Below are 23,478 nucleotides of genomic sequence, written 5' to 3' on the forward strand. Positions count from 1 at the left end.
TGAGGAAAGGAATATAGCTACTGATATAGGGCTCTGTACTAGAAGACCAAACCAAAGTGAGAACTCCTTAAGGGATAGCTGAAGCTACAAGGAAAAATTTAATGATCAACTGTCTATTCACAGAAATCCACTTTATTTCTTCACTATTGAAATCTTAAAGTTTTGTATTATATATGAATAAAGAAGGTAGTTATATTATATTCTGAACTAAGGGTTTTTTAGGGCTACAATTTAAACAATAAAATTTAAGCCCTGGACATGAAACTAATGTTGAAAAAGTCACCAATAAAACTGACCAAGATGTCAGAGAACCTAGGAAATACAAATTCCCTCCACCCAAACAAAACAAAACAAATTTAATGTTCTGTAAGAGTTAATACCCAAAAGTTCATGGAAAACAAATTTAATCCATAATAAATAACAGCGTTCTAATGTTTCTCTTCACTATGTGAACTCAGTTTCAAATTTTTTCTAACAGGTACTATGATAAAACATTCATGTACAGCATATATGAAAACGGATATGCAATGAAAATTGATATATAACAAAGAAAAATTTAAATTTGTCTTATAAAACACCACCTTTCATAAAAAACTTGGTATAGCCATCCATGGGAAAAAAAACACAAAAGCTGAAAATATTATAGAAACAAAAATATTTTAATAGTTTAGGAAAATGAACCTTTATATTTTATAATCTGAAAATTTAGAGGTTGCAAAATATGCACATAAAGCATGCTGAGAATGGCTACATCTTACTTATTACATGTTTATATACTATAAATGATAAGAATACTGTATTTTCAACATAGCCCTGTGAAAACAAAAACCAATCAAATCTATCATTATAAAATCAAATCAACATTATCAGGTTAAGTAGGACTTTACTTTGCATGCAAGCTTCATTATTTTATGTGTTAGTTAACCTGAACCCACCTGACTGGAGATGTCCATTGCGGCATGTCAAGTTAGTACTGTCATTATAGACCTCTGTTTGTGACTTGGAAAATTGCAAAACTGGTTGCAGCTTCTCTATGCAATGGAGGGGGTAAGAAAGAACAAAATAAACAAAAAGGAAAAAATACATAATGAAAAAAAGATACATGTGAAAATGAAAAATGATTCAAGGTGTTACAAGGATGTTTGTTATATGATGAAGGGTTTTGCATTTATAAAAAATTCTCCTAAAAATATAATTAGTAAAAACTCAGACATTAAAATAGCAACAGAAATTAAGAAGTAAATGGCTATGTTAAAAATATGCCTTATTCATAAGGTTTGATAACCTGATGCAGTTCCACATCACTATTATCACCAGCAAATATTTTCTGAATTATCTAGTATGTCTAAATCATTGTGTAGAGACAGCACTATAGAGATAAAAGAATGAATTTGGTCTCTACCATACAGATACTGATTAAATATAATTGGCAACTTACCACACAAAAAATTTTTTTAAAAGATTGTATAGCACAAAGAAAAGAGAACATTAAAAAGGCTTTACCAAAAAAAAAAAAAATGTGCTATGAGTTGGCTAGAATTTGAAAAGATTTAAAAAAATCTGACATTTCTGGAAAAGAGAACAGCATTTAAAATGACAGAGGAAAACCATAAGGTGTGTCTAGGAAATGCCAAATTCGGTTACATTAACATATGTCAAGCAAATGATAAAGGCAATAAAGCAGAATGAGATAAGCATGAGGCAGAACTGGATGTACAATACCCTACCACTATTTAAACACACATGTGCACACTTGTATACAGTAGTTCCTTATCAGCAGGGAATATATTCAAAGACTCTCAGTGGATGCCTACAACCATGGATAGTACCTAACCCCATATACACTATGTTTTTTCCTATATACACCTATAATAAAGTTTAACTTATGTTAGGCACAGTAAAATTAACAAATAACTAATAATAAAATAGAACAATTATAATATACTGTAATAAAAGTTATGTGAATGTGGTCTCTCTTTCTCTCTGATAACTGATCTGATAATTGAGACAGCTAAGTGACTAACAGGCAGGTAACATATACAATGTGGATACGCTGGACAAAGGGATGATTCAGGTCTCAAATGGGACAGAGCAGGAAGGCATGAGATTTCATCATGCTACTTACAACAGCATGCAATTTAATTATAAATTTTTTAATTCTGGAATTTTCCATTTAATATTCTTGGCCCATGGTTCATCATGGGTACCTGAAACTGAAGAAAGCAAAACCATGGATAAGGGGGCACTACTGTATATGAAGATTATCTCTAAAAAGGACCCAGAGAAACTGGTAATAACAGCTACTTCTGGAGAAGGGAAATGAGTGGCTGGGCATGGTAAGGAATGGATGCTTTCGATACTTAAACTTGTAAAATTTTGTAGGATATGCCTATATCATGTATTTCAAAAATTAACCAAAAAATTAAAAGGATAATTTCAACCCTATCCCCACTTCAAATAAAAACAAATCCTCTTATAATCTGGGTCTCTACGAGTAGCACCTGCAGCCCAAGAGGGCAGCAGTTTGAACTTCCTTGCTACTCTGCATCACTGCTGCACTCTTTTTCCCCATTCGAGTAAATCCATACGGCTAGTTGACAAACACAGCTCCACCACTTTCTCGTATGAACTTGCTTTAGCTTCAATTTTCTAAGGGTCTCAGGATTAAATAAAATATAAAGTATCTGCTCTGTGCCTCATTCACAATAGGCGCTCAAGTTTTACATTAATTTTGTTGAATCATACCAAGGTGTCATAACTGATTCTTTTCTTCAATACCAGAAAGTCATGAATACATGCAAAAATATAGCACATATATACTAACTCTACTAAACTTCCATTTCTAAGGTCAGACAAGCAGGCGCCTTGCTTGGTTTATGGTACGACCACACATGCCTTTGGGACAGGTTAAATAGCAGCTATCCTTTCTGCACAAAGCACAAAGTACTGCACAGCTTTTGTATCCCAGAACTGGCTGATACAATATACTTTGGAGCTGGGTTTTTTTTTTGTTGTTGTTAGTTAACAGGTAGGTCATCTGATTTTTCACAATGATAATACTCTTCAAATCACCATACTGAGAAAGAAACCATTTGTTGGCAAAAGATAAATTAGAAAAAAATTTTTTTGTAAATATCTTATCAATTAACACTTTCTTCAATGAAATGTAACAAAAAGTTCAAATAAACATTATATAATAAACAGAAATTAAATCCTTAGTTTTAATAATAACTAGGAATAAAAGCGATATAATTTGTTTCTTAGGTGTGTAGGCTTTAGATTTACACGCATGGAAACACATGCATACACAATAGCAGTATTTACTGCTAATGTGAACCTGTTCCAATTCATTTTTGTTAAAGAATGTAAACTTGGTTTAATGCTTCTTTTTAGAACAACTAAATGTATAGATTAATAGATGATTGAAAATAAGTCACCTAGCTTCCTGATCCTCTCACATGCAAGCCCCATATAATCATCTATTTAAAAGGAAATCTTACCATATAACTCTTCTGCTTAAAACCTTTCAGATTTCCACTGCCTGTAGATTAGCACTCAAGCTTCTTTATATGACAAACAAGGCCATCCATGCAATCCCAAATTCACACCTTTACCAGAACCCTTCCCTACTTGCTATGCTGTTTCTTGACCCTGAGTTTTTGTTCATGCTTTACTTCTTCCTGACCCTTCTTTTCCCCAAACATTAATAACTTTTATTTATTTTTTTTAATACCCACTTTAGGTTTCACTTCTTCCAGGAAGATTTCTTAGACACCTATTATCTGTATATTCCATCCTACGGTGATATGATTTATCTATTTATGTATATGCCTCCCCCACTATATCATGACAGCCTTAAAGAGAGGAACATTGCTCAACTTTCAAATATAATCGCAATCCAACAACTTGTTACTCTTCTCCTGATATCACCCTGGTCCAAGTCTCCATCATTTTCCTCCTTGCTTACTACAATAGTGGTCCTACTTGTTCTCCCTGGTTCTACCCTTTGAGTCTATATGCAACATACCTAGAGTGACCTTTTTAAAATTTAAGTCAGATTATGTCATTCTTTTCCTCAAAATCCTTATAACTGCTTCCTATTTCATAGGTCATTAAAGCTCAAATCTTTATGGTGGCCTATGCGGTCCTAAGTGTTGTGATGACCCTCATTCCCATTTGTTCACTGACCTCATCTTTACCATACTCTCCTTGCTGGGGAACACTGGCCTCTTTGCTACTTCTAAAACATATACCAGGTGTGTTTTCATAAGGCTTTGCTTTGGCTCTTACATCTCTCTGGACTATTCTCCTTCTCCCAGTTACCTGAATAGCTAACTCATGTTAACGTCTCAAAGAGGCATATGCTGACCATCCTATTTAAAACAAAACACCCAAACCACCTCCCATCCACTCCTAATCCCCCCGTGTTCCACTTTTTCTTTTTTCCATATATTTATCATCTTCTAACATACTGTATAATTTATTTTTTTATGTTTATTGTCTATGGTCAGTCTTCCCCTGCTGGAATATAAACTCTATGAAAGAGGCATCCTTGTCTATATCTTAAGTGCCTAAAACATGGTAACCACCTAATAAATATTTGCTGAGCTGAACACTGAATGGGGCTAATTTTTTTTAAAAAAGGATAACCCCCAGGTATACCAAGATGCCGATGCCATCTTTTTGCCTAGAGCAGGTTTTACAATTAAGCTTTGCTCTAAGGTTCACAACACTAAACTGAAGATATTTTAGTCCCCCCTTAACCACAGTTTTCTTTCCTCAGTTTCAGTTACCCATGGTCAACTGAGGGACAAAAATATTAAAAGGAAAATTCCAGAAATAAACAATTCATAAGTTTTCAATCACGTGCCATTCTGAGCAGCGTGGTGAAATCTTGCGCTGACCTGCTCCATCCTGATCAGGACACAAATCATCCCTTTGTCAGTCGTATCCACGCTGTACATGCTACACGCTCCTTAGTCACCTAGTAGCCCTCTCAGTGATCAGATCGACTGTCATGGTACGGCAGTGCTTGTGTTCATATAACCCTTATTTTACTTAATAATGGCCCTAAAGTGCAAGAGTAGTGATGCTGGCAAGTCGAATATGCCAGAGAGAAGCAATAAAGGCTCTGTTTAAGTGAAAAGGTAAGTAAAGTACAATAAGATATTTTAAGAGAGATCACATTCACATAACTTTTATTACAATATATTGTTATATTGTTATAATTGTTCTACTTTGATTGCTGTTAATCTCTTACTGTGTCTAATTTATAAATTAAACTTTACCACAGTAATCTCTTACTGTGTCTAATTTATAAATTAAACTTTACCACTTTATAATATTGGACACATTATAATTATTGGAGATTAGTAGGAAAAAAACATAGTATATATAGGTTTCAGTTCTATCCGTGGTTTCAGGCATCCACTGGGGGTCTTGGAACATATTCCGTGCAGATAAGAGCAAAATACTGCATATAATATATATGAACTCTTACCAACGATGAGAGAGACTGCATCCTCCCTATGTATGGGGAACTCCCAGTGTCATTTTTCATTCTAATTACTGGGCATCCCACCCCTGAAAAGCTCCACTTCTTAACCAGCACATAATACACAAATATGCTCTACTATGCCCTTATGTGCAGCTCTCTTTTACTGCCATTGATATATATAATCCCAGATTATCTGAGTTCTCAGAAGACATGAATATGTTGATGCATTCTAACCTGCTCCCTATTTTTTAAAGTAACATCTTGCACAAATGGGCATATAGCACTTTTAAGGATCACAGGAGACAATAACCACCAAAATATTAATTCTTTCATTGCCTAGCTTTTATATCAATCAAGGCTCTATATCTAACTATCAATTTACAAGAAAAGCAAAAGGACATATTACAAGATAATTTGGACATGCACATAACAAAAGTCAGACTGTAGGAAACCCTAAGTGGCAAAGATCTGGTTCATTGACAAACTACAAGAAAAAGAAAAACAGACAGACTTGTATATTAAAAGAGACATAATGTATAGATCTTCTTGAGATCTTGATTCAAATAATTATTAAAAAAGTTATTAAATTATGAGAAACTGACTGGATATTATATAGATTACAGATTACAATTATAAATTATATATAAATTATATTGGACACTTACCAATTTTTGGCCATTATATCTAATATTAAAAGAAATTACTAGTTATTTTTTAGGTGTGATAATTTGGTGATTATATTTTTAAAGCATCTATCTTTTAGATACAACATGAATACTTATAAATGATATTAAAATATGTCAGAATTTGTTTCAAAATAATATGAAGTGGGAGAAAATGGATAGAGATATAAACTGGGGTTGGCAAACTTTATGGAAAGAGCTAGATAGTAAATACTAAAATATTTTTTAAAGCTACATATTAAAAGCCTTTGAGAGCTGTATGATCCCTGTATTAACTATGTAACTGTTACCATAGCATGAAAGCAGCCAGGTAATAAATAAAGAAATGAGAGTAGCTGTGTGCCAATTTATAGAAATGGGCAATAAATTGCGATTGGCCCATGGGCTGTAGTTTTGCAAGCCCTTGGTAGAGATAAATCAAGGCTGGCCATGAGATGATAATTATTAAACCTGAGTGATGGATAATTATCAATATATTCTTCTATTTTGTGTATGTTAGAAATTTTCTGGGAGTTAAGGAAAAAAGCCTGGATAACATTTGCAAGATCATTGGTCTATTTCCACCTGCATTTAAAGTTTCACTGAACACATTTCAGATACATCTTATTCCAATTACACAATTCATTAATTGATACCTAGAAGTTGTAAACGGTCCTTGGCCATAACCAAATTAGTCATCATTTTAGCTTGAAGGCGTCTAGCTCTTTCACACTGTTCACCTGAAAAAGATAAAAAGAAAAAATAATAAAAATATTAACGTTTCTCTACTAATATTGCTTCAAGATAAAATATCACCCCAACTGATCTCTTGGGGAATCAGTTTTTATAAAAAATTAAGAAAACATTATTTTCAAATAATATCTTTTAAAAAATCAGTTACAGTTCCTTATGCTGGTTTCAGATCTACTATGGTATTTCACAGATTCCATGTGTCTTTCATGGATTTTGAGACCCACCCATACCCACATTTTTAAAAAACTTTGAAATTGGGATGTATTTTACAATCACTGCCAACTCACTCATACTATCAGCCAGGCTGCAGTCATAACATAGTTTATTGCCTGCAAATGCACAACTTTGGTCACAGATACTAACACTGCTGTTGTAGCTATGTCTACATAAGATTAAGATAGCATATTCGATAAGATTTAAAATTCAAACTCCAAGTGACAAGAAGAGAATATGCAGTTTAACTGACATTGTTTTTTCTCTTAGTGGTAGAATTGAAGGCATTTTTGATTCAGTGAAAAACTATTTCTAATAACCAACTCATTTTCTTCACTCTTCTATGCAATTGACAACAGCAAATATATTCTGTATATAATTCATAAAGTCATACTCAAACTAATGTAAGTCTCAAATGCCCAACCTCCCATATTTACTTATTCAATTCTGCTCTCTTTTAAGGAGAGCAGTAGCTACAGAATCAAAAGAAGTAATCAAAAGAAGAGAGGAAAAAATATGGTGTAAATATTGGACACATTATAATTATTGGAGATTAGTGGATATAAGTAGTAGAGTAAGCCAGCCAGAGAACAAACATCCATGGGGTGGACTGATCCGTAGGGCTAAGATTTTTAGCCTACATATTATAATTTTTGCTTCTGATTTTATTTTAGCTATGACAAACTGAAGTACTTTACTTATTTAATACCGGTACCCATGTACTACACAACAGTCACAGCATATATTTAAGAATCCAGGCTCTGAAGTCAAACTGCCTGAGTTCAAATCCTGACTCTACCACTTGCTAGCTATGAGGCCTCCGGCAAGTTACTTCTTTATACTTAAGGTTATTCATCTGAAAAATAAAAATGATAACAGTCACAGCCTAAGAGTGTGAGGTTATGGTGAAAATTAAAGAGATAATACATGTGATGTACAATGATGCTTGGGCACACAGTAAGTGTACAATAAATGTTATCTATATTTTAAGATAATATTAGACTCATTTTTTATTTGAGGTGATAGCATAGTAAAGGTGAGAAATAACTGCTTTGGTTTTAATAAATATGAATCAATGCTCGTATTCTAACGTGAAGTCAAGCATTACCCACAAATGTAAAGGGGAGTCTGTGGACTAACCACTCCTTCCCTGCCTGGACAATGAGGAAAGGACCAGGTTTCAAAAATATGGCTAACAATAGGGCTAAAACATTGCCAACGAGTGGGTCTAAAAAGGATATAAACAGTATACTGCTTTTTGCCTGACTACTACAGTCTGAGCATAACTTCATTTTTAGCCTAGGTAATAAAGCATTAACTGTAAGTCTACAAACATTAATAACATTTAAAAATCTATTAAATACTTTTATTAAGATAAAAAGATCTGAAATCAGGGCAATTATGCGAATATAATTTGGATGACTACTAAAATGTAAATATAACCTTACCTTGTCCTGTAACTATGACTGCTATTCCTTTTTCTAGTTCTTCAATACCTTTCTTATACCATTCCACAGCTTGCTCCTTTTGTCCTGCTTTAAAATAGAAATAACTATTTGTACATATCACAAGTATAAATATACTAAACATTTCCCAAAGCATGCTGTTATTAGGTAATACATGAAAGAGAATTGTGATCAAACAAGTCTGAGAAATATTATTACATGACTTCTTAGTATCTTTAGCATCCTAATATATATATGAATCCCCAAGAGGGGATTACTGACTTCAATGATTCTCAAAATTGTAGGGCTATGAGTTCTTTACTGACTCATGGTATTGATGCTTATAACCACTGAAATGCTATACTAGGGAAAGAATTTTTATTTAGGGAGAATTTATTTTAAATAAATATTTTAAAAATATAAATGTGACATCAATAAGTGAGGGAAAAAAACACTTTAATTGTATTCAAATCTGACGTAATATGTTCTTTGTTGGGTGCCTTCTTTCTAGAGTTCATTTTTATTTAACAAATGATTGCATCATGAGAACTGGTACATGAGATTACTACAAGTGTGGCATTTAGTAACACATTTCTATTTTCTTTGAAACAAATGACTGGTTTACAACATTAATTCTTAATCCAAGTTCAGCTTAAATAGGATCTAAAAATTCAACATAATCAAAATGTGTGTAGGATATTTCCGTAAAGCGATATCAATTACATGCAAATCTCATTGTTTCAGAAAATTAATTTCTTAGCCCTTAAAATCTGCAAAACATCTGAGTGGCTAATACAGAGATATAGTAAAGTTATGGCAAGAATAACCTATTAGTACAGTGTTTCATTTTTTTCCCAACTCATGTCCCTATTTAATCAAACAAAAATCCCCATGTCATTCATTAATATTTTATTGAAATTTCAAAATCAATAAAATATCATGACTCCCTTGATAGCACAGACTAGTCATTATAAACACCACACACAACAACCAAGAAATGCTGTCCCCTTATGAGTGTGTACTACCTACCTTTCTACCCCTTCCTCCGTCCTAAAAACAAATCACTAATTAGATTCAGCCCCTGGGACAGGGTAATTTCTTACTTATTATAGTGCCATTAGTATTTTACATAGTGTCTGGTCCAGAGGAAGTGCTCAACAAGTACTTGATAATAACATATGAAGAAATTATTAAGAGTCTGTGAATGAACTCAAACTATTTGGATGCTTATCTTATTTTTTATGAAGAAAACATCTATGGGTTTTCTAATTTGGAAAAAAGAGAAATTACAGAAAATAGTAAAATAACATTTGCATTCTAGTGGTCTAGTGGTTGAAATATTGATAACTATATCTTTTGCTTAAAATTTTTTAAAATAAAGTGTAATCTAACAGATACAACAGAAGTTCCTTTTTTATGCCTCTTCCCATTCCAGTGCTCCTTTCCTTTCCAGAAACCACTATCATCAATTCAGTGTGTATCTTTCTAGTACAAGTTTTTGTGTTGTTCATATTTTATTTGTAGTGTTTTGTTTTAAAAATTGACATTGCTTTTGAGATCTGTGTTGCTGCACAGAGATCTAGTTCATTCATTTTGACTTCTGTATAGGTATCCTATATCATCCTGTAATTTATTCAACCTAAGTAAGAGATATTCAGGTTGTTTCCAGTTTTTTGATATCTCAAATAATGCTGCAATCAATGTTCTTGTGCCTGTCCCTTTATATACATGTGCTAGTTTCTCTAGGTTATATGCTTAAGAAGTAGAATTGATGAGTCGTAGTTTATTACATAGTCTCCACTCACCAGAAACCTACAAACTGCTTTTTGAGAGTGCTTGTACCAATTTACACTCATAATAGCAGTCTATGACAGTTCTCATTGGCAACATCTGAACAAAATGGCTTATGAAGTTTTAGTATATTACTGAAGGCAAATGAAATGACTGATTACAAATAAGTTCACAGACAAATAATTACTCAATTAATTAGTATTGTTTGGTAACAGGTATTTGATTTACTGCATTATTTGAATCATTTGAAGCATGATATCGAATGCATAGATGTTTCTTACCTAAAAGCAGAAGACTACTGCATTATTTGAATCTTGTAAGTGAACAAAATATAAAATGCACAGATATTTCTTATCTAAAAGTATACGACTACTGGAGATAGACATATAGGTCAATGGAACAGAAGAGAAAGTCCAAAGATCAACCCACATGTATATCATTGACTGACTTTGATGAAGGTTGACTAGGTAATTCAATGGAGAAAGAATAGCTTTTTCAAAACATGATGCTTTAATAATGGACATCCATACGCATAATAACCTACAAAAATTAACTTGAAATGAATTACAGACCTAAATGTGAAACCTAAAACTATAAAATTTATAGAAGAAAATATAGACAAAATCCTCTGTAATCTTGGCTTAAGCAGAGACTTGTCAGAATATAGAAAATCACAAACCTTGAGAGAAAAAAACTGATAAACTAGACTTTATTAAAATTAAAAGCTCCTGTTCTTCAAGAGAGTTAAACCAATGAAAGCCACAGATTTACTGGAAGAAAATGTTTGCAAAACAACATGTCTAATAAAGGGCTTATAACCAGAATATATAAAGAACTCTTATAATAAAAAAAAAACTCATTAAAAAATAGTGGTCAAAAGATCAAAAACATACATTTTACCAGAGATGAGACACAATGGCAAATAAGTACAAGAAAAGATGCTAAACATCATTACTTGCTGGTGAACTACAAATTAAAACCACAAGATACCATTATGTACCTAATACAAAACGGTAAAGAAATTACAAGATGAAGTATAAATAGACTTCTATGTTTACAGGTGTAAACACAAAATGGTATTGCCACTTTGGAAAAGAGTGTAGTAATTTCTTATGACATTAACACATATTTACAACATGCCCCAGCAATCGCTTCTTCTACGTATTTATCCAAAGAAATAAAAAGTTCAAAGATCTGTACATGAATATTTATAACAGCTTTATTCATAAGAACTAAAAACTGGAAACAGCCCAGATGTCCATCATTTAGTGAATGGACTATCAAACTGTGGTACCACTATACACTGAATACTAGTCAGCAATAAAAGGAAACAAACTGATATATATATATATATATATATATATATATATATATATATATATATATATATATATATATATATAAACATGGATGAATCTCAAAAACATGCTAAGTGAAAGAAGCTAGATACAAATGACTACATTCTGTGTGATTTCATTTGTATGACACTCAGTGAAGACAAAACTACAGAGATAGATCCGATCAGCGATTGTCAAGGGCTAAGAGGAAGGAGAAGGGAGTGGTCACAAAAGGGGCATAAGGGAGCTTTGGAGGTGATAAAATACTCAATATGTTGACTGTGGTGATAGTTACCCAGCTGTTTGACAAAATTCATTAAATTATACACCCTTAAAAAGGTAAATTTTACCATATGTAAATTATACCTCAATAAACCTGATTTTTTAAAAGTGCAATATTCCATATTTATGTATATGAACATTCATTGTGACTTGGATTATAATATCAGAACTAAAATTTTGACTACAAGAGTAAGATTAGATTAGAAAAGAAAAGCCAGAAAAATCGTTTTAGAAATACCTGTTTCAAGGATCGGAGTTTTCAAAACTGAAAATTATCAAAATGTGAAAAAGAGAAAAGCCAACAAAGGTAAGTCTGGCATTTGGGGCACTTTTTTGTTTGAAACAACTGCCAATTCTGAAAGCAAAAGTGAGAAATTAAGTAAAGCTTTCGGCAGGCTCATAGAACTAAGCTGACAAAAAATGAATTCCAGGCCATGCCCAGGAGAAGCAATGACACAGATCCCAGGATTTCAGCTGGGATCCTGTATCACTGAAGAGTTATGAACTAGGCCAGCCTGAACAGGGCTGAAACCCATACTCAAATCACTTTAATCTCTTCAGGTAGGGGAAACTACACTTGATCACCCTTTTGACTACATTATGGCAGGAAAAAAATCAAACCATCCAATAGTCTCCAGCATAGAAAAGGCCTTCAAGAAACTTTAACAGCTTCTAGCTTCCCTTACACATTTCCCTCTTACCCCTATAGTTCCAAATAACACTCAAATTCAACCAACCAGACTACATCAAATCAAGAGAAGGTGGGGTGGTAGAATCTTATAATCACTTGTTGTATCGAAATTATTATCGAATAATTTGAACTACAAGTGAACTATATAATATAGGGCAAATAATGGCCCAAGGGTCAAATACAGTCAGCTGCCCGTTTTTGCACATACACCTTCATTAGATCACATCCATATGAGATCTAATGAAGATGAGATCTATATGAGAATGTTAAGTAGTTGTGACAGAGAGCTTAAAAATTTACTAAATGGTTCAACAAAAAATCAAGCACAATGAAAAACTGGGCGAAGGACTTGAATAGACATTTTTCCAAAAATATGCAAATGGCCAATATACACATGAAAACATGCTTGACATCCTAAGTCATTAGGGAAATACATATCAAAACCACTCCGAGATACCACTTCATATCTATTAGGATGGCTATATTATTTTTTTAAAAAACCCTAAAACAAACAAAAAAAAAACCCCTAAAACTAATAGATGTGTGCAGAAATTGGAAACCCTTGTGCACTGGTGGTAGGAAGATAAAAATGGTACAGCTGTTACAGAAAACAGTTTGGCAGTCCCTCGAAAAATTAAACAGAATTATCATATTATCCATCAATTCTACTCTTAAGCAGATATATACCCAAAAGCGCTGAAAGCAGGAACTCGAACAGATACTTGTACATCAATGTTCGTAGCAGCATTATTCATAATAGATGGAAACCCAGATGTCTGTCAACAGATGAACAAAATGTGGTATATACATACAATGGAATATTATTAAACCTTAAAAAAGAGTGAAATCTGATACATGCTACAATATGGCTGATGAACCTTAAAAACATTTTGCTAAGTGAAATAAGTCAGACACAGGACAAATATTGTATGATTTCACTTATATGAGGTACCTAGAATAGGCAAAATTAATAGAAACAGAAAGCAGAACAGAGGTTATCAGGAAATACGGAAGGAGAGAAAGGGAAACGGGGAGTTAGTTTAGTGGGTATGGAGTTCCTGTTTGGGATGACGAAAAGTTCTAGAAACAGCAGTGATGGTTGCACAACATTGTGAATGTATTTAATGTTACTGAATTATACACTTTAAATGATTAAAATGGCAAATTTTATGTAACCTATGTTTTACCACAATAAAAAAATTACTAAATAATCTGCTACAGGCAGTTTGCTGACTTCTGGTATACAACAATGAAAATGAACAAACTATTGCCACATGCAACATCATGGATTAATCTGACAAGCATAACAGTGAACAAGAGAAGTCATACACAAAAAGAACATATATGATTGTAGTTATAAAGCCCAAGATTAGGCAAAATTGATCCATGATGTTAGAAGTTAAGATCTGTAGACATCTACGATCTGTAGCTATCCATGCAAAGATGGAGAAAGGGAGTGAGTGGAAGGGAGCATGAGAAAGGCAGGATTCTGGTCTAATATTCCATTTCTTGACTATTAAGCAATACATTGTGTACTTGATATATATTTTAAAGAAGTGTACTTAAAACTAGAAAGAGGAAAAAAATCAAATATATTGAAATGGAGAGTCCCAATACATTAAGTGAAAAAGGCTACAAATCAGTTTGTGTAACATGTTTTTCCCCCTCTAATGAATATTTGTTTATATAAGTAGACGAATTCAGGAAAGTTATTAGTAATAATATCTCTAAGATTAGAGTATTTTTTCTTCCACTATTTGTTCATTATTTTAACTGTTACTGCACCAGCAACAGAAATATTGACAATATCCATCTTTAAACAGATTAGTAGCCTAATCTGTGAATTATCTACTGTATCTTTTCATTCACATATTAGCAGTGCCCAGATTGACACAAGAATAGTCAAAACAAGAGTACCTGGAGGTAGAGAGAGAAGATACATGTTTGCAAGATGTGAGTTAAAGGATCAGAGATTTAAGTCCTTGCTTCATCATTTAATAGCTGTATGACATTGGGAAAGTCAGTTAGTATCTCTGAGCTTCAATCCCTTTACCTAAAAACAAGATTCCATTTCTTTTATCTGAGTTGTTTCATTTTGAAGACCAAATGAAAAACGCTATGTGATAATATTTTAAATAATAAAGAGGTATGTAAACATTTATCTTTATACTTAATAAACTTTTATTATCTTTATACTTAATAAATTTGTTGACTAATTTAAATCCTTCTACTCCTGAATTGTATACACAGTTGTATGCTTCTGAATTTTGCTCATTTAGGTTATACATAGCCCACTGCTTTTACTTATCTAATTTAGTTCTTAAGTGTCTACAAACAATTCCAGGGAACAAATGTATCCATTTTCCTATTTTTCCGCTAGCAACATACGAGTGTCACAATTAGCAGAGTAACAGATATCTTTAAAGATCTTTCAGATTTTAATGTGTGCTAATCCCCAATAAACCACAGGGACCTACTCTGTTTAATTCAGCAAAAAGACTATATTAGCTTTCTTTCTAAACTTCAAGGTTTATTTATGAAGTAAAGACTTATTTCCCTATTTAATTGAGAAGGTTTTGAATTCCATGTAAAGAAATCATTTGTTTTGGACATTACCTTTAAACCTTAAGAATGTCAACTGGGGGAACGAGGGACATAGATGGGGTAAAATGGGTCAAATACGTGGTGACAGAAAGAAATCTAACTATGGGAGGGGAACACACAATGCAATATATATATATATGCCTTACTGTTAAATTGTACACCTGAAACTTACTGGATTTCGTTAACCAATGTCACCAAAATAAATAAATATATTTTTTAAAAAAGAATGTCAATTAATTTATCTTCATTAAAGTCTTTTGTATTTACTATGAATGGTGGGTAATTTTAATTTTCTTCTCTGCATTTTCTGTGTTTTCCAAATTTTCTGCTAAGAGTTTGCAATAATGTTCACATGAGTACAAAAAATTCATTTTATCTCTTTTGTAATAAAAAGCTAGGATACTAAGTGAGGACTGAGGTTAGCGAGAGACTTCTATCTTTTTTTTTTCTCAACTAAGGGTCACAATCAGCAAAAGTATTTTTATATCACTCTTTAGTGATTCTTCTTCCCCAAATCTCCTTCTTCCCTAAATCTCATTTACATTGCTGCTGTTTCCTGAAAAAGGTAAACTAGGTATCAAGGTTTACATATGTACTAACATAATCTCTAGAGGCTGTAATCTTAAAAGGATTGTTGAATTAACAATAATAGTTCCCATTTTCTGAGGATCTACTATGCACAGACACTAAGCATTTTACAAATGTTATCTCAGTGAAGTAAGTAACTTGCCCAAGATCCTGTATAGGCAGAATTTAAGTGTGAATTTGGATAAGAGGCACTGCAATTTAAAAAGGATAAAATTAGACCCTCAAAGCTGAGAAAGAGAAAAGCAGCCCCAACATCCAGGAGCTGGCCTAGTACTATCAGCCTTGGTGTTCTGTTGAACATAAACAATTTCACAGAATATCAACATCACACAAGGCCACTCTCTCTGACCATAATGGATCAAGACTAAAACAAGATCGCTCTATACACATGCCTAAACACAGACAAAACATGAACTATGTCCAAGCCATGAAATACCCAACATCCCTCTTTTCAGGCCAAGGAGTGCTTCTTAATCAATTACAACCTTAGCCTCACTAGTCTTCCCTCTTTCTAGATCAGATTAAGATACTGAATCATAGAATTATCTTCACTTCTTGACAGCATCCAATGCAGAGGGAAATCCTGCTGCCTAGCACAAGTCCAAATTCTATTAAGTTCTTTCCAACACCCTTTTCTTGAGATACTCCCTGGTTGCCCATGGTGTGTTCTCCCTGGTTAACAAGTAAAATAAAATCCCACTTCTTCAACCACAGGTTTATGTTCCTAGTGATGGCTAACTGAAAGGCAATGACGAAGCCCACTTGAGAACACTTAATTCTCTCCCTCTCTACTGTAGCACAAAATACCTGCAGAATAGAAAGGATATGTGAATAAGGATAGCATGCCTCTGCTATACCTATATAGCTGTAAAACATTCAAGTCTCCAAGAAAATCATAGATTTTGACATTTTTCTTTCCTTATTTACCAGAATGAACAACTGCTAAGATGTGTGCTCAAAGATGTTTTATTTTATAGTATGTTTAGCATGAGCAGTTGTAAGTCACGAAGCAAAAGAAAAAAGCTACATCAGCATATTACTACCTTCACTGGTTGAGAGGAAAACTAGTAGAAAAGTAGAAAATCTATATCTAGCCAGAAATTAAAAAAAAAAAAAATCCAAATACTATTGGATAGAGCAACTACTATTGGGGAATAAGATAATGGAAAGAAGCAAAAAGGGTTAGGGAAGATCCTTCTTCAATAATTTAATACGCATTTACTAGCTATTTCTTAATTGTCATTAGGATGAGTAGGAATCTAGTTAACACGTGAGTTTTAGAAGGTTTAGCAGTATTGTACATTAGGAAAAATATAAACTGCAATTAAAAAAAGCTAGAAATAGAAAAAGGTATGAAGTTCATAACAGCGGCTGCCTGTCTCTAGTGCAAATGCCACTAAATATTGTCGAAGAGAAATGTGAAATATTTATTGTATATTTAATAAAAGATAATATTATTTTCTGGGAAAAGTATATTATCTGAATGTCCACTCATCAGAATAATTTTTTTCCTTGTTCTAATCATGGAAACTTTAAAGGAGAATCTAATTAGGCCCAAGAAAATGATCTGAAATCAACCCTTTCAAATGGGCCTAGTAGTTTTTGAGAGTAAAAGAAAATATACAAAATCTGACACTTCTGATTTCTACTCTCTATCTGAATCTCTACCTTCATTTGAAAAGAGATGTGGATAGGCAAGTATTTTGTGTTTTAAATAAATCTCAAGGTTGAATCATATGGAATTATAAAATTACATGGAAATAAATTTTTATAAGATCTATTTTAATATAAACTGACTAGGAATAAACAGAAAAGGATTTCATTTAGACAATTTCTGTCCTTGACGCTAGATTCTTCAGCTTTACAACATCCTGAGAAACTGGCTTTCTCTCTTTCGTATAACATTCTGGGCCCTTACTGTCCTACATACCTGAGGTAATCGAGCCACACCTAGAGAACCTGCACCGCTGTATTACCCAGGGTTTCTCAGGCTTGTTTACCTGCAGGAGCCATGTGAAACATGTTATGCCATGTTCTGGTTAATCCAAGGAACAGCTATTACAACCTCCTCTTTTCTCCCAAATATCCATGGGGGCCCTGTATTAACATTACAAACAGAGAACCTGCTTAGTATAAAACAAAAAGTATAAATTCATGAGTCTGTTCACCTAAACTCTGTTCCTGCTTCTGCTACAGTGAGTTTACTCTTTAAATTTCAGTTTCTCTAAAAGAACAAGGCCAGAGGTATCACACTCCCTGACTTCAAATTATATTACAGAGTGACAATAATCAAAACAGAATGGAATGGCAGAAAAACAAACACACAAACCAATGGAACAGAACTGAGCGCCCAGTAATAAACCTGCATATATGGGCAAATAATTTTTGACAAAGGAGCCAAAAACATATGATGGAGAAAAGAAAGCCTCTTTAATAAACAGTGCTGGGAAAATTGGAAAGCCATATGCAAAAGAATGAAATTAGACTGCTATCTGTCACCATACACCAAAATTAACTCAAAATGGTTCAAAGACCTAACATAAGACCTGAAACAATAAATTGCATAGAACATAGGTACTAAACTTAGGGACTTTGGTCTTAGAGGGGATTTTATGAATTTGACCTCAAAGGCAAGGGAAATAAAAGCAAAAATAAATGAACGAGGCTATACCAACCTAAAAAGTTTCTGCATAGCAAAGAAACCATCAACAAAACAAAGAGGCAACCAACCAAATGGGAAAAGATATTTGCAATCACCTTCGATAAGGGACTAATATTCAAAATATATAAAGAATACATACAACTCGACACCAAGAAAACAAACAATCCAATTAAATAATGGGCATATGACATGAACATTTTTCCCAAAAAGACATACAAATGGCCAACAGATATATGAAAAGATGCTCAACTTCACTAGCTATTAGGGAAATGCAAATAAAAACCACAATGAGATACCACTTCACACCTGTTAGAATGGCTATTAACAAGACAAGCAAGAACAAGTGTTGAAGAGGTTGAACGGGAAAAAGGAACCCTCATACACTGTTAGTGGGAATGTAAACTGGTACAGCCACTACAGAAAACAGTATGGAGATTCCTCAAAAAAGACAAGAATTACCATATGACCCAGCAATCCCTTTTCTGGGTATCTACCCAAAATTTTGAAAACATTTATTTGTAAAGAGATATGTACCCCTATGTTGACTGCAGCATTATTCACAGTGGCCAAGACATGGAAACAACCAAGTGACTTTCAATAGATGATTAGATAAAGATGTAGTAAATATATACAATGGAATATTACTCAGCCATAAGAAAAGATGAAATACTGCCATGTGAGACAGCATGGATGGATCTTGAGATTATCATGCTAAGTGAAGTAAATCTGATAGAAAGTTGAGAACCATATGATTTCACTCATATGTGGCATACGAAACTAAAAAAGCAACAAATGAACAAGACAAAAACTCGCAGACACAGACAATAGTTTATTAGTTACCAGAAGGAAAGAGGGGAGAGGAGGAGGTAAGAAAGGGTAAAGGGGGTCCAATATATCAGGATGGAAGAGTTGACTTTGGGTGGTGAACATGCAATGCAATATACACAGATGATGTATGACAGTCTTGTACACTTGGAACTCACATAATTTTATTAACCAATGTCACCCCAAAAAATTTAACTTAAAAAGTAAAATTTAATTGAAAAAATTTCAGCTTCTCCATATATACAATGGATATCATAGGTTATCAGTTTTCCAAGGATGTTCAACAATTTAAGAAAATATACACTAAACTATTTAACTCCTTGAAAAAAATGATATGTAATATACATGAAAATATATACACATTTCTTAATCACATAATAAATGCTATCTTAACAGATCTCACTGGAGAGGAAGTCAGTTTTTCTCAAGCAACACCTAGAATGCAGAGCTGTGCAAATTAAGTGGTACCCAATAAAAGTTTGCTTTAATGAACAGACTTCATATGGCCTTATATTAGGTAAATATAATTTGCTGTGCTCTTCTTCTCTATTTAAAAGTTTGGTTTCAGACAAACTTAGGCCTTTGTGAAAATTCAGTGAGAAAGTTGAGCACGCTATTAGAAAGAATGAAATTCAAAATAAATATATCGTCATATTAACCGCATTTACCCATTATTTTATTAAAAAGATTTATTTTTTCAAGGCACCAAATGTTTCAATTAACACTACAGTCTGAAATAAGCCACTTTATCTGATGAAGTAAAATAGCTCTCAGTACATTTAGCAGCTAAATCAAGTTGCTAAGGGAATGGCAGTGCATGACATTACAAGCCCCTTAATCATTTACCACAGAGTTAGGAAACCTTTGAAGACTGCCTATCCAACTTATTTCTATTTGTTCATGTATATTTTAATGCAGTGCAGAAGGGAGAGAATGAAATTCTCTTGGAAACAAGTTCTATATTGTCAAAAGATAGCTGAGAGGCAAATAGACTTCAAATATGAACTCTTACAACCACTGGATTAAGGCTAAAATACAAAAATGTCAATATGCTAAAGGAAAAACAAGATTGAAAGGAACCATGACAATATATACTCATTTTTACTTCATTTTTAAAGGAAAATAAATATATAAGTAATTTGTTTCAGTTTGAACTAATTTATTTTGGCATATGATGCATTAGTTGTAGAATTCAAACTAGAGTTATAGCCCATTCTGATGTCCACTTTAGAAACTAAAGCATACAGCAAAAACCTTTGAATAGAAACATCAGTACAAAGAGGGTGAAATAAAAGGTACACATTGCTGAAAATATTTATAATTAAAAATATTTTAAGAGGATTTAAATAGAATAGATATAGGCATATATGTGATACTCAAAGATATGTCACTGGCACGAAACCCAAGGCACAAATTCTATTTGTCACTTAACCCTCACATGGAACTTTCACTTTAAATCTAAGAACCTAGGGCGCTTTTTTTTTCATACCTAGGTTTCCCTTGACCTCTCATTCCACCTCCCAACTCCTATCACCTAGTGTTAACTAACATTTCCTTGTATTTTCTGGCATTCTGTTCCTAAACACAACAATTAGTCTACCCTTAAATATAGTTAATCTAGTTGAAACATCTTTGGACCTAGATTAGTAAATTTCAGAGGACCCTATTCTAATAGGGTACTACAATAAAACTAGGAAGAGATGATGATACCCTTCTTCATCCTCTCCAAGACATTTTGGATGTTTGTAAGATGTTCGTGGTAAAGAATGAAGCAGCTAACAAAACACTTCCACAAATACATGATATTCTTAAATGTGTCTCCTTCCTTGAACTCTCTTAACCTCCACTCTGTCCTCACACTCTAAAACCATGAACACCCCCCTCTTTCCTTATATCTCACTTCTTACTCCCAGGACCCACAAAAGAAATGGGTTTCAACAAAACTGAAATTCTAGAACAGTTTCGTGGAGAGAGAGACTACAAATGAAGTGCGGACTGCTTTCCTTTTTTTTTTTTTTTTAAACTAAAGGACAATGCAAGTGAGTAATTGAGGTGTGGTAGAAAAGTGTTCTTTGGTTAGGGGGAAAATCTCAGCATACTGGAGTCGGGATTAAAGGAGGGATTTTCAAAATGTTGTAAGACTCCTTTTAACTTCATTTACCATCTTCCATAAAGAAATTTTTCATTAGTAATTAGCATAGGTTTGGAGTGACCTTTAATCTTTTGAGCCTCAGTGTGTTCATCTGTAAAATGCTAACACTAACAGTACCTTCACAGAGTAATAGTGAGGATTAAATAGCTAACACAGGCAAAGATAAGAGCACAGTGCCTGGCACACAGAAAGACTAAAATACATTAAAGGAAATCCTTCGTTTAACATTTCGATTTAGAAACCAGAGACTCTAGCTTGAAACACTGATTTAGATAAAATCAAATAAACTGGAGACGAAAGTTTTATGCTAAAACAGAACTTCACTGAAAAAAACTTAGGAGTCATTATATTGATAAAAATGACTCATTAAACTTTAAAAAATGCGAATTCAGCTATAAGCGTATGCAGCTGTTCCTTTCAAAATTAAATCGCCATTTGTTCTTTTCTTCTAATTCTACCGTACTCTCATTAAAAGCCTATAAAACAAGGCACAGCTTCTTCGGTATCAAACCCTTTTTGAAAACCTGGCTTAAAGGAAGCCACACAGTTTACAGTACTATAAAGGATCCGTGTGGTCACTCTGGGACAACTGTCACTGTCACCAGCACGTCTGGATGTCTCATAAGGACTTGGGTCATGAGCAGTGTAGGGGAAAGCTGGTGTCTGAAACAAAGTCAACAAAGCTAAGGTGCCCTGCAAGGGGAGAGACTTTAACTGAGAATCGTAGAGGATGAAGGTCTGACTGCGGGGAGGCAGTCTCGCAGGGCGAATCAATTTCGCGGGTGCACCACCTGCTCCCGCAGGAAAAGGACGCAAGTGTTGCCCTCCCTCCGTGACCCCACAGCTTTCTTCCCGGCGCCGCCGCCCCTTCCCTCCAGCCCTCCAGTTACCTTTCTCGTCCTCATCGATGCGCAGGGCAATGGAGATGTACTCGAAGGCCTGTTTGTGGAAAGCTCGGACGCGCTCGGCCTCTCCGCCCGGCACTGGCACGGGGGGTGAGGACGAGGCCGGCGCGGCCGGGGAGCTCCTCTTGGCGGCCATGAGGGCGCGGGAGAAGCGCTGGCAGAGCCACACGAAGAGGAGCCCCAGGTGGAAGGCGACCAAACGCAACAGCGCGAAGCCTACGAACAGCGGGTAGGAGAAGTAGTACAGGTTGCGCTTATGCGGCGACTCAGGCGGAGAGGCCGGCCTGGGGGCGGGACGGGCGGGGGCCAAACAAGGAGGCGGAGGCCTGGGAGGCACCGGGCTGCTGGGGCCGCCGGAGCCTTTCTTCTTCCCTCGTCCACCCGGAGAATTCATTCACAGCTCCCACTGCCGCCGCCGCCATAACCCGCCTTCCGCAGACCGACGGCGACCAAGCGACGGCAGCGGATACTGGGACAGCGAGGGCCACAGACTACCGCGCGCCGGCCGGCCCCGGGAGCTCGGCCTCTTCACGCGCCGGTCGCCGGCCCGCCCCCTTCTCCTCGCACGGCCGGGAGCACAACCCCTTCTCCTCCTCCAGCGGTCCGTGGATCCTGCTCCTCCCCCGTGTCTGTCCTCTCATCCGCCTCTGATATAGCTCAGAGCGGCGCCGTGCGCGCACACCCGCCCGTGTCTTTCTCCGGCGCGCGCGCACGCCGCCGTCTTTGTTGCCCTGAGCTCCTAGTGCGCGTGTGCGGCGTCCGCCACTCTCTCCCTTCCCCGCGGAACTACGGTTACCGATGTGCAGTTCTTCTCTACGTTGTCTTCCGGAACTGTCACTCTGCGGGTTTAACCGCCCCTGGGAGTTTCTTAGCTGGGAACTTTAGTCATTAACTCACAGAAGAGACGGCTGCTGTTTGGGGTTGCTCGGCTGTTTCGTAGGGTTTCTATCTCAGAGTGTCATCGTTTTCTTATACGTAGTTCTTTCAGCATTATCTGCCAGTCTTCCGCAAAGGATGTTTGACTTGAGTCCCATCTCAGAAGCAATGGGTACCAATCTAGATATCTAGGAG

At 35.0% G+C, this 23,478-nt stretch overlaps 1 protein-coding gene across 2 annotated transcripts in view; it reads right to left on the minus strand.

The window, feature by feature from the left end:
- Window positions 1-23,151, minus strand: part of SPAST (spastin) — a 46,170-nt gene extending 23,019 nt beyond the window's left edge. Inside the window, exons 1-4 of one of the 2 annotated variants that reach the window (XM_039887456.1) lie at window positions 22,393-23,151; window positions 8,574-8,657; window positions 6,816-6,899; window positions 936-1,031 (exon numbers count right to left, since the gene is read on the minus strand). In XM_039887456.1, coding sequence (XP_039743390.1) covers window positions 936-1,031; window positions 6,816-6,899; window positions 8,574-8,657; window positions 22,393-22,801 — 673 coding nt within the window. In that variant the 5' untranslated portion in view covers window positions 22,802-23,151. Of the gene's footprint in view, window positions 1-935; window positions 1,032-6,815; window positions 6,900-8,573; window positions 8,661-22,392 lie in introns of both variants that reach the window. The other variant, XM_039887454.1, reaches the window with a different exon arrangement.
- Between the last annotated feature and the right edge of the window lie 327 nt (window positions 23,152-23,478).

Source organism: Pteropus medius, unplaced genomic scaffold (assembly GCF_902729225.1).
Source record: "Pteropus medius unplaced genomic scaffold, Ma_sr-lr_union100, whole genome shotgun sequence".
Classification (NCBI taxonomy): domain Eukaryota; kingdom Metazoa; phylum Chordata; class Mammalia; order Chiroptera; family Pteropodidae; genus Pteropus; species Pteropus medius.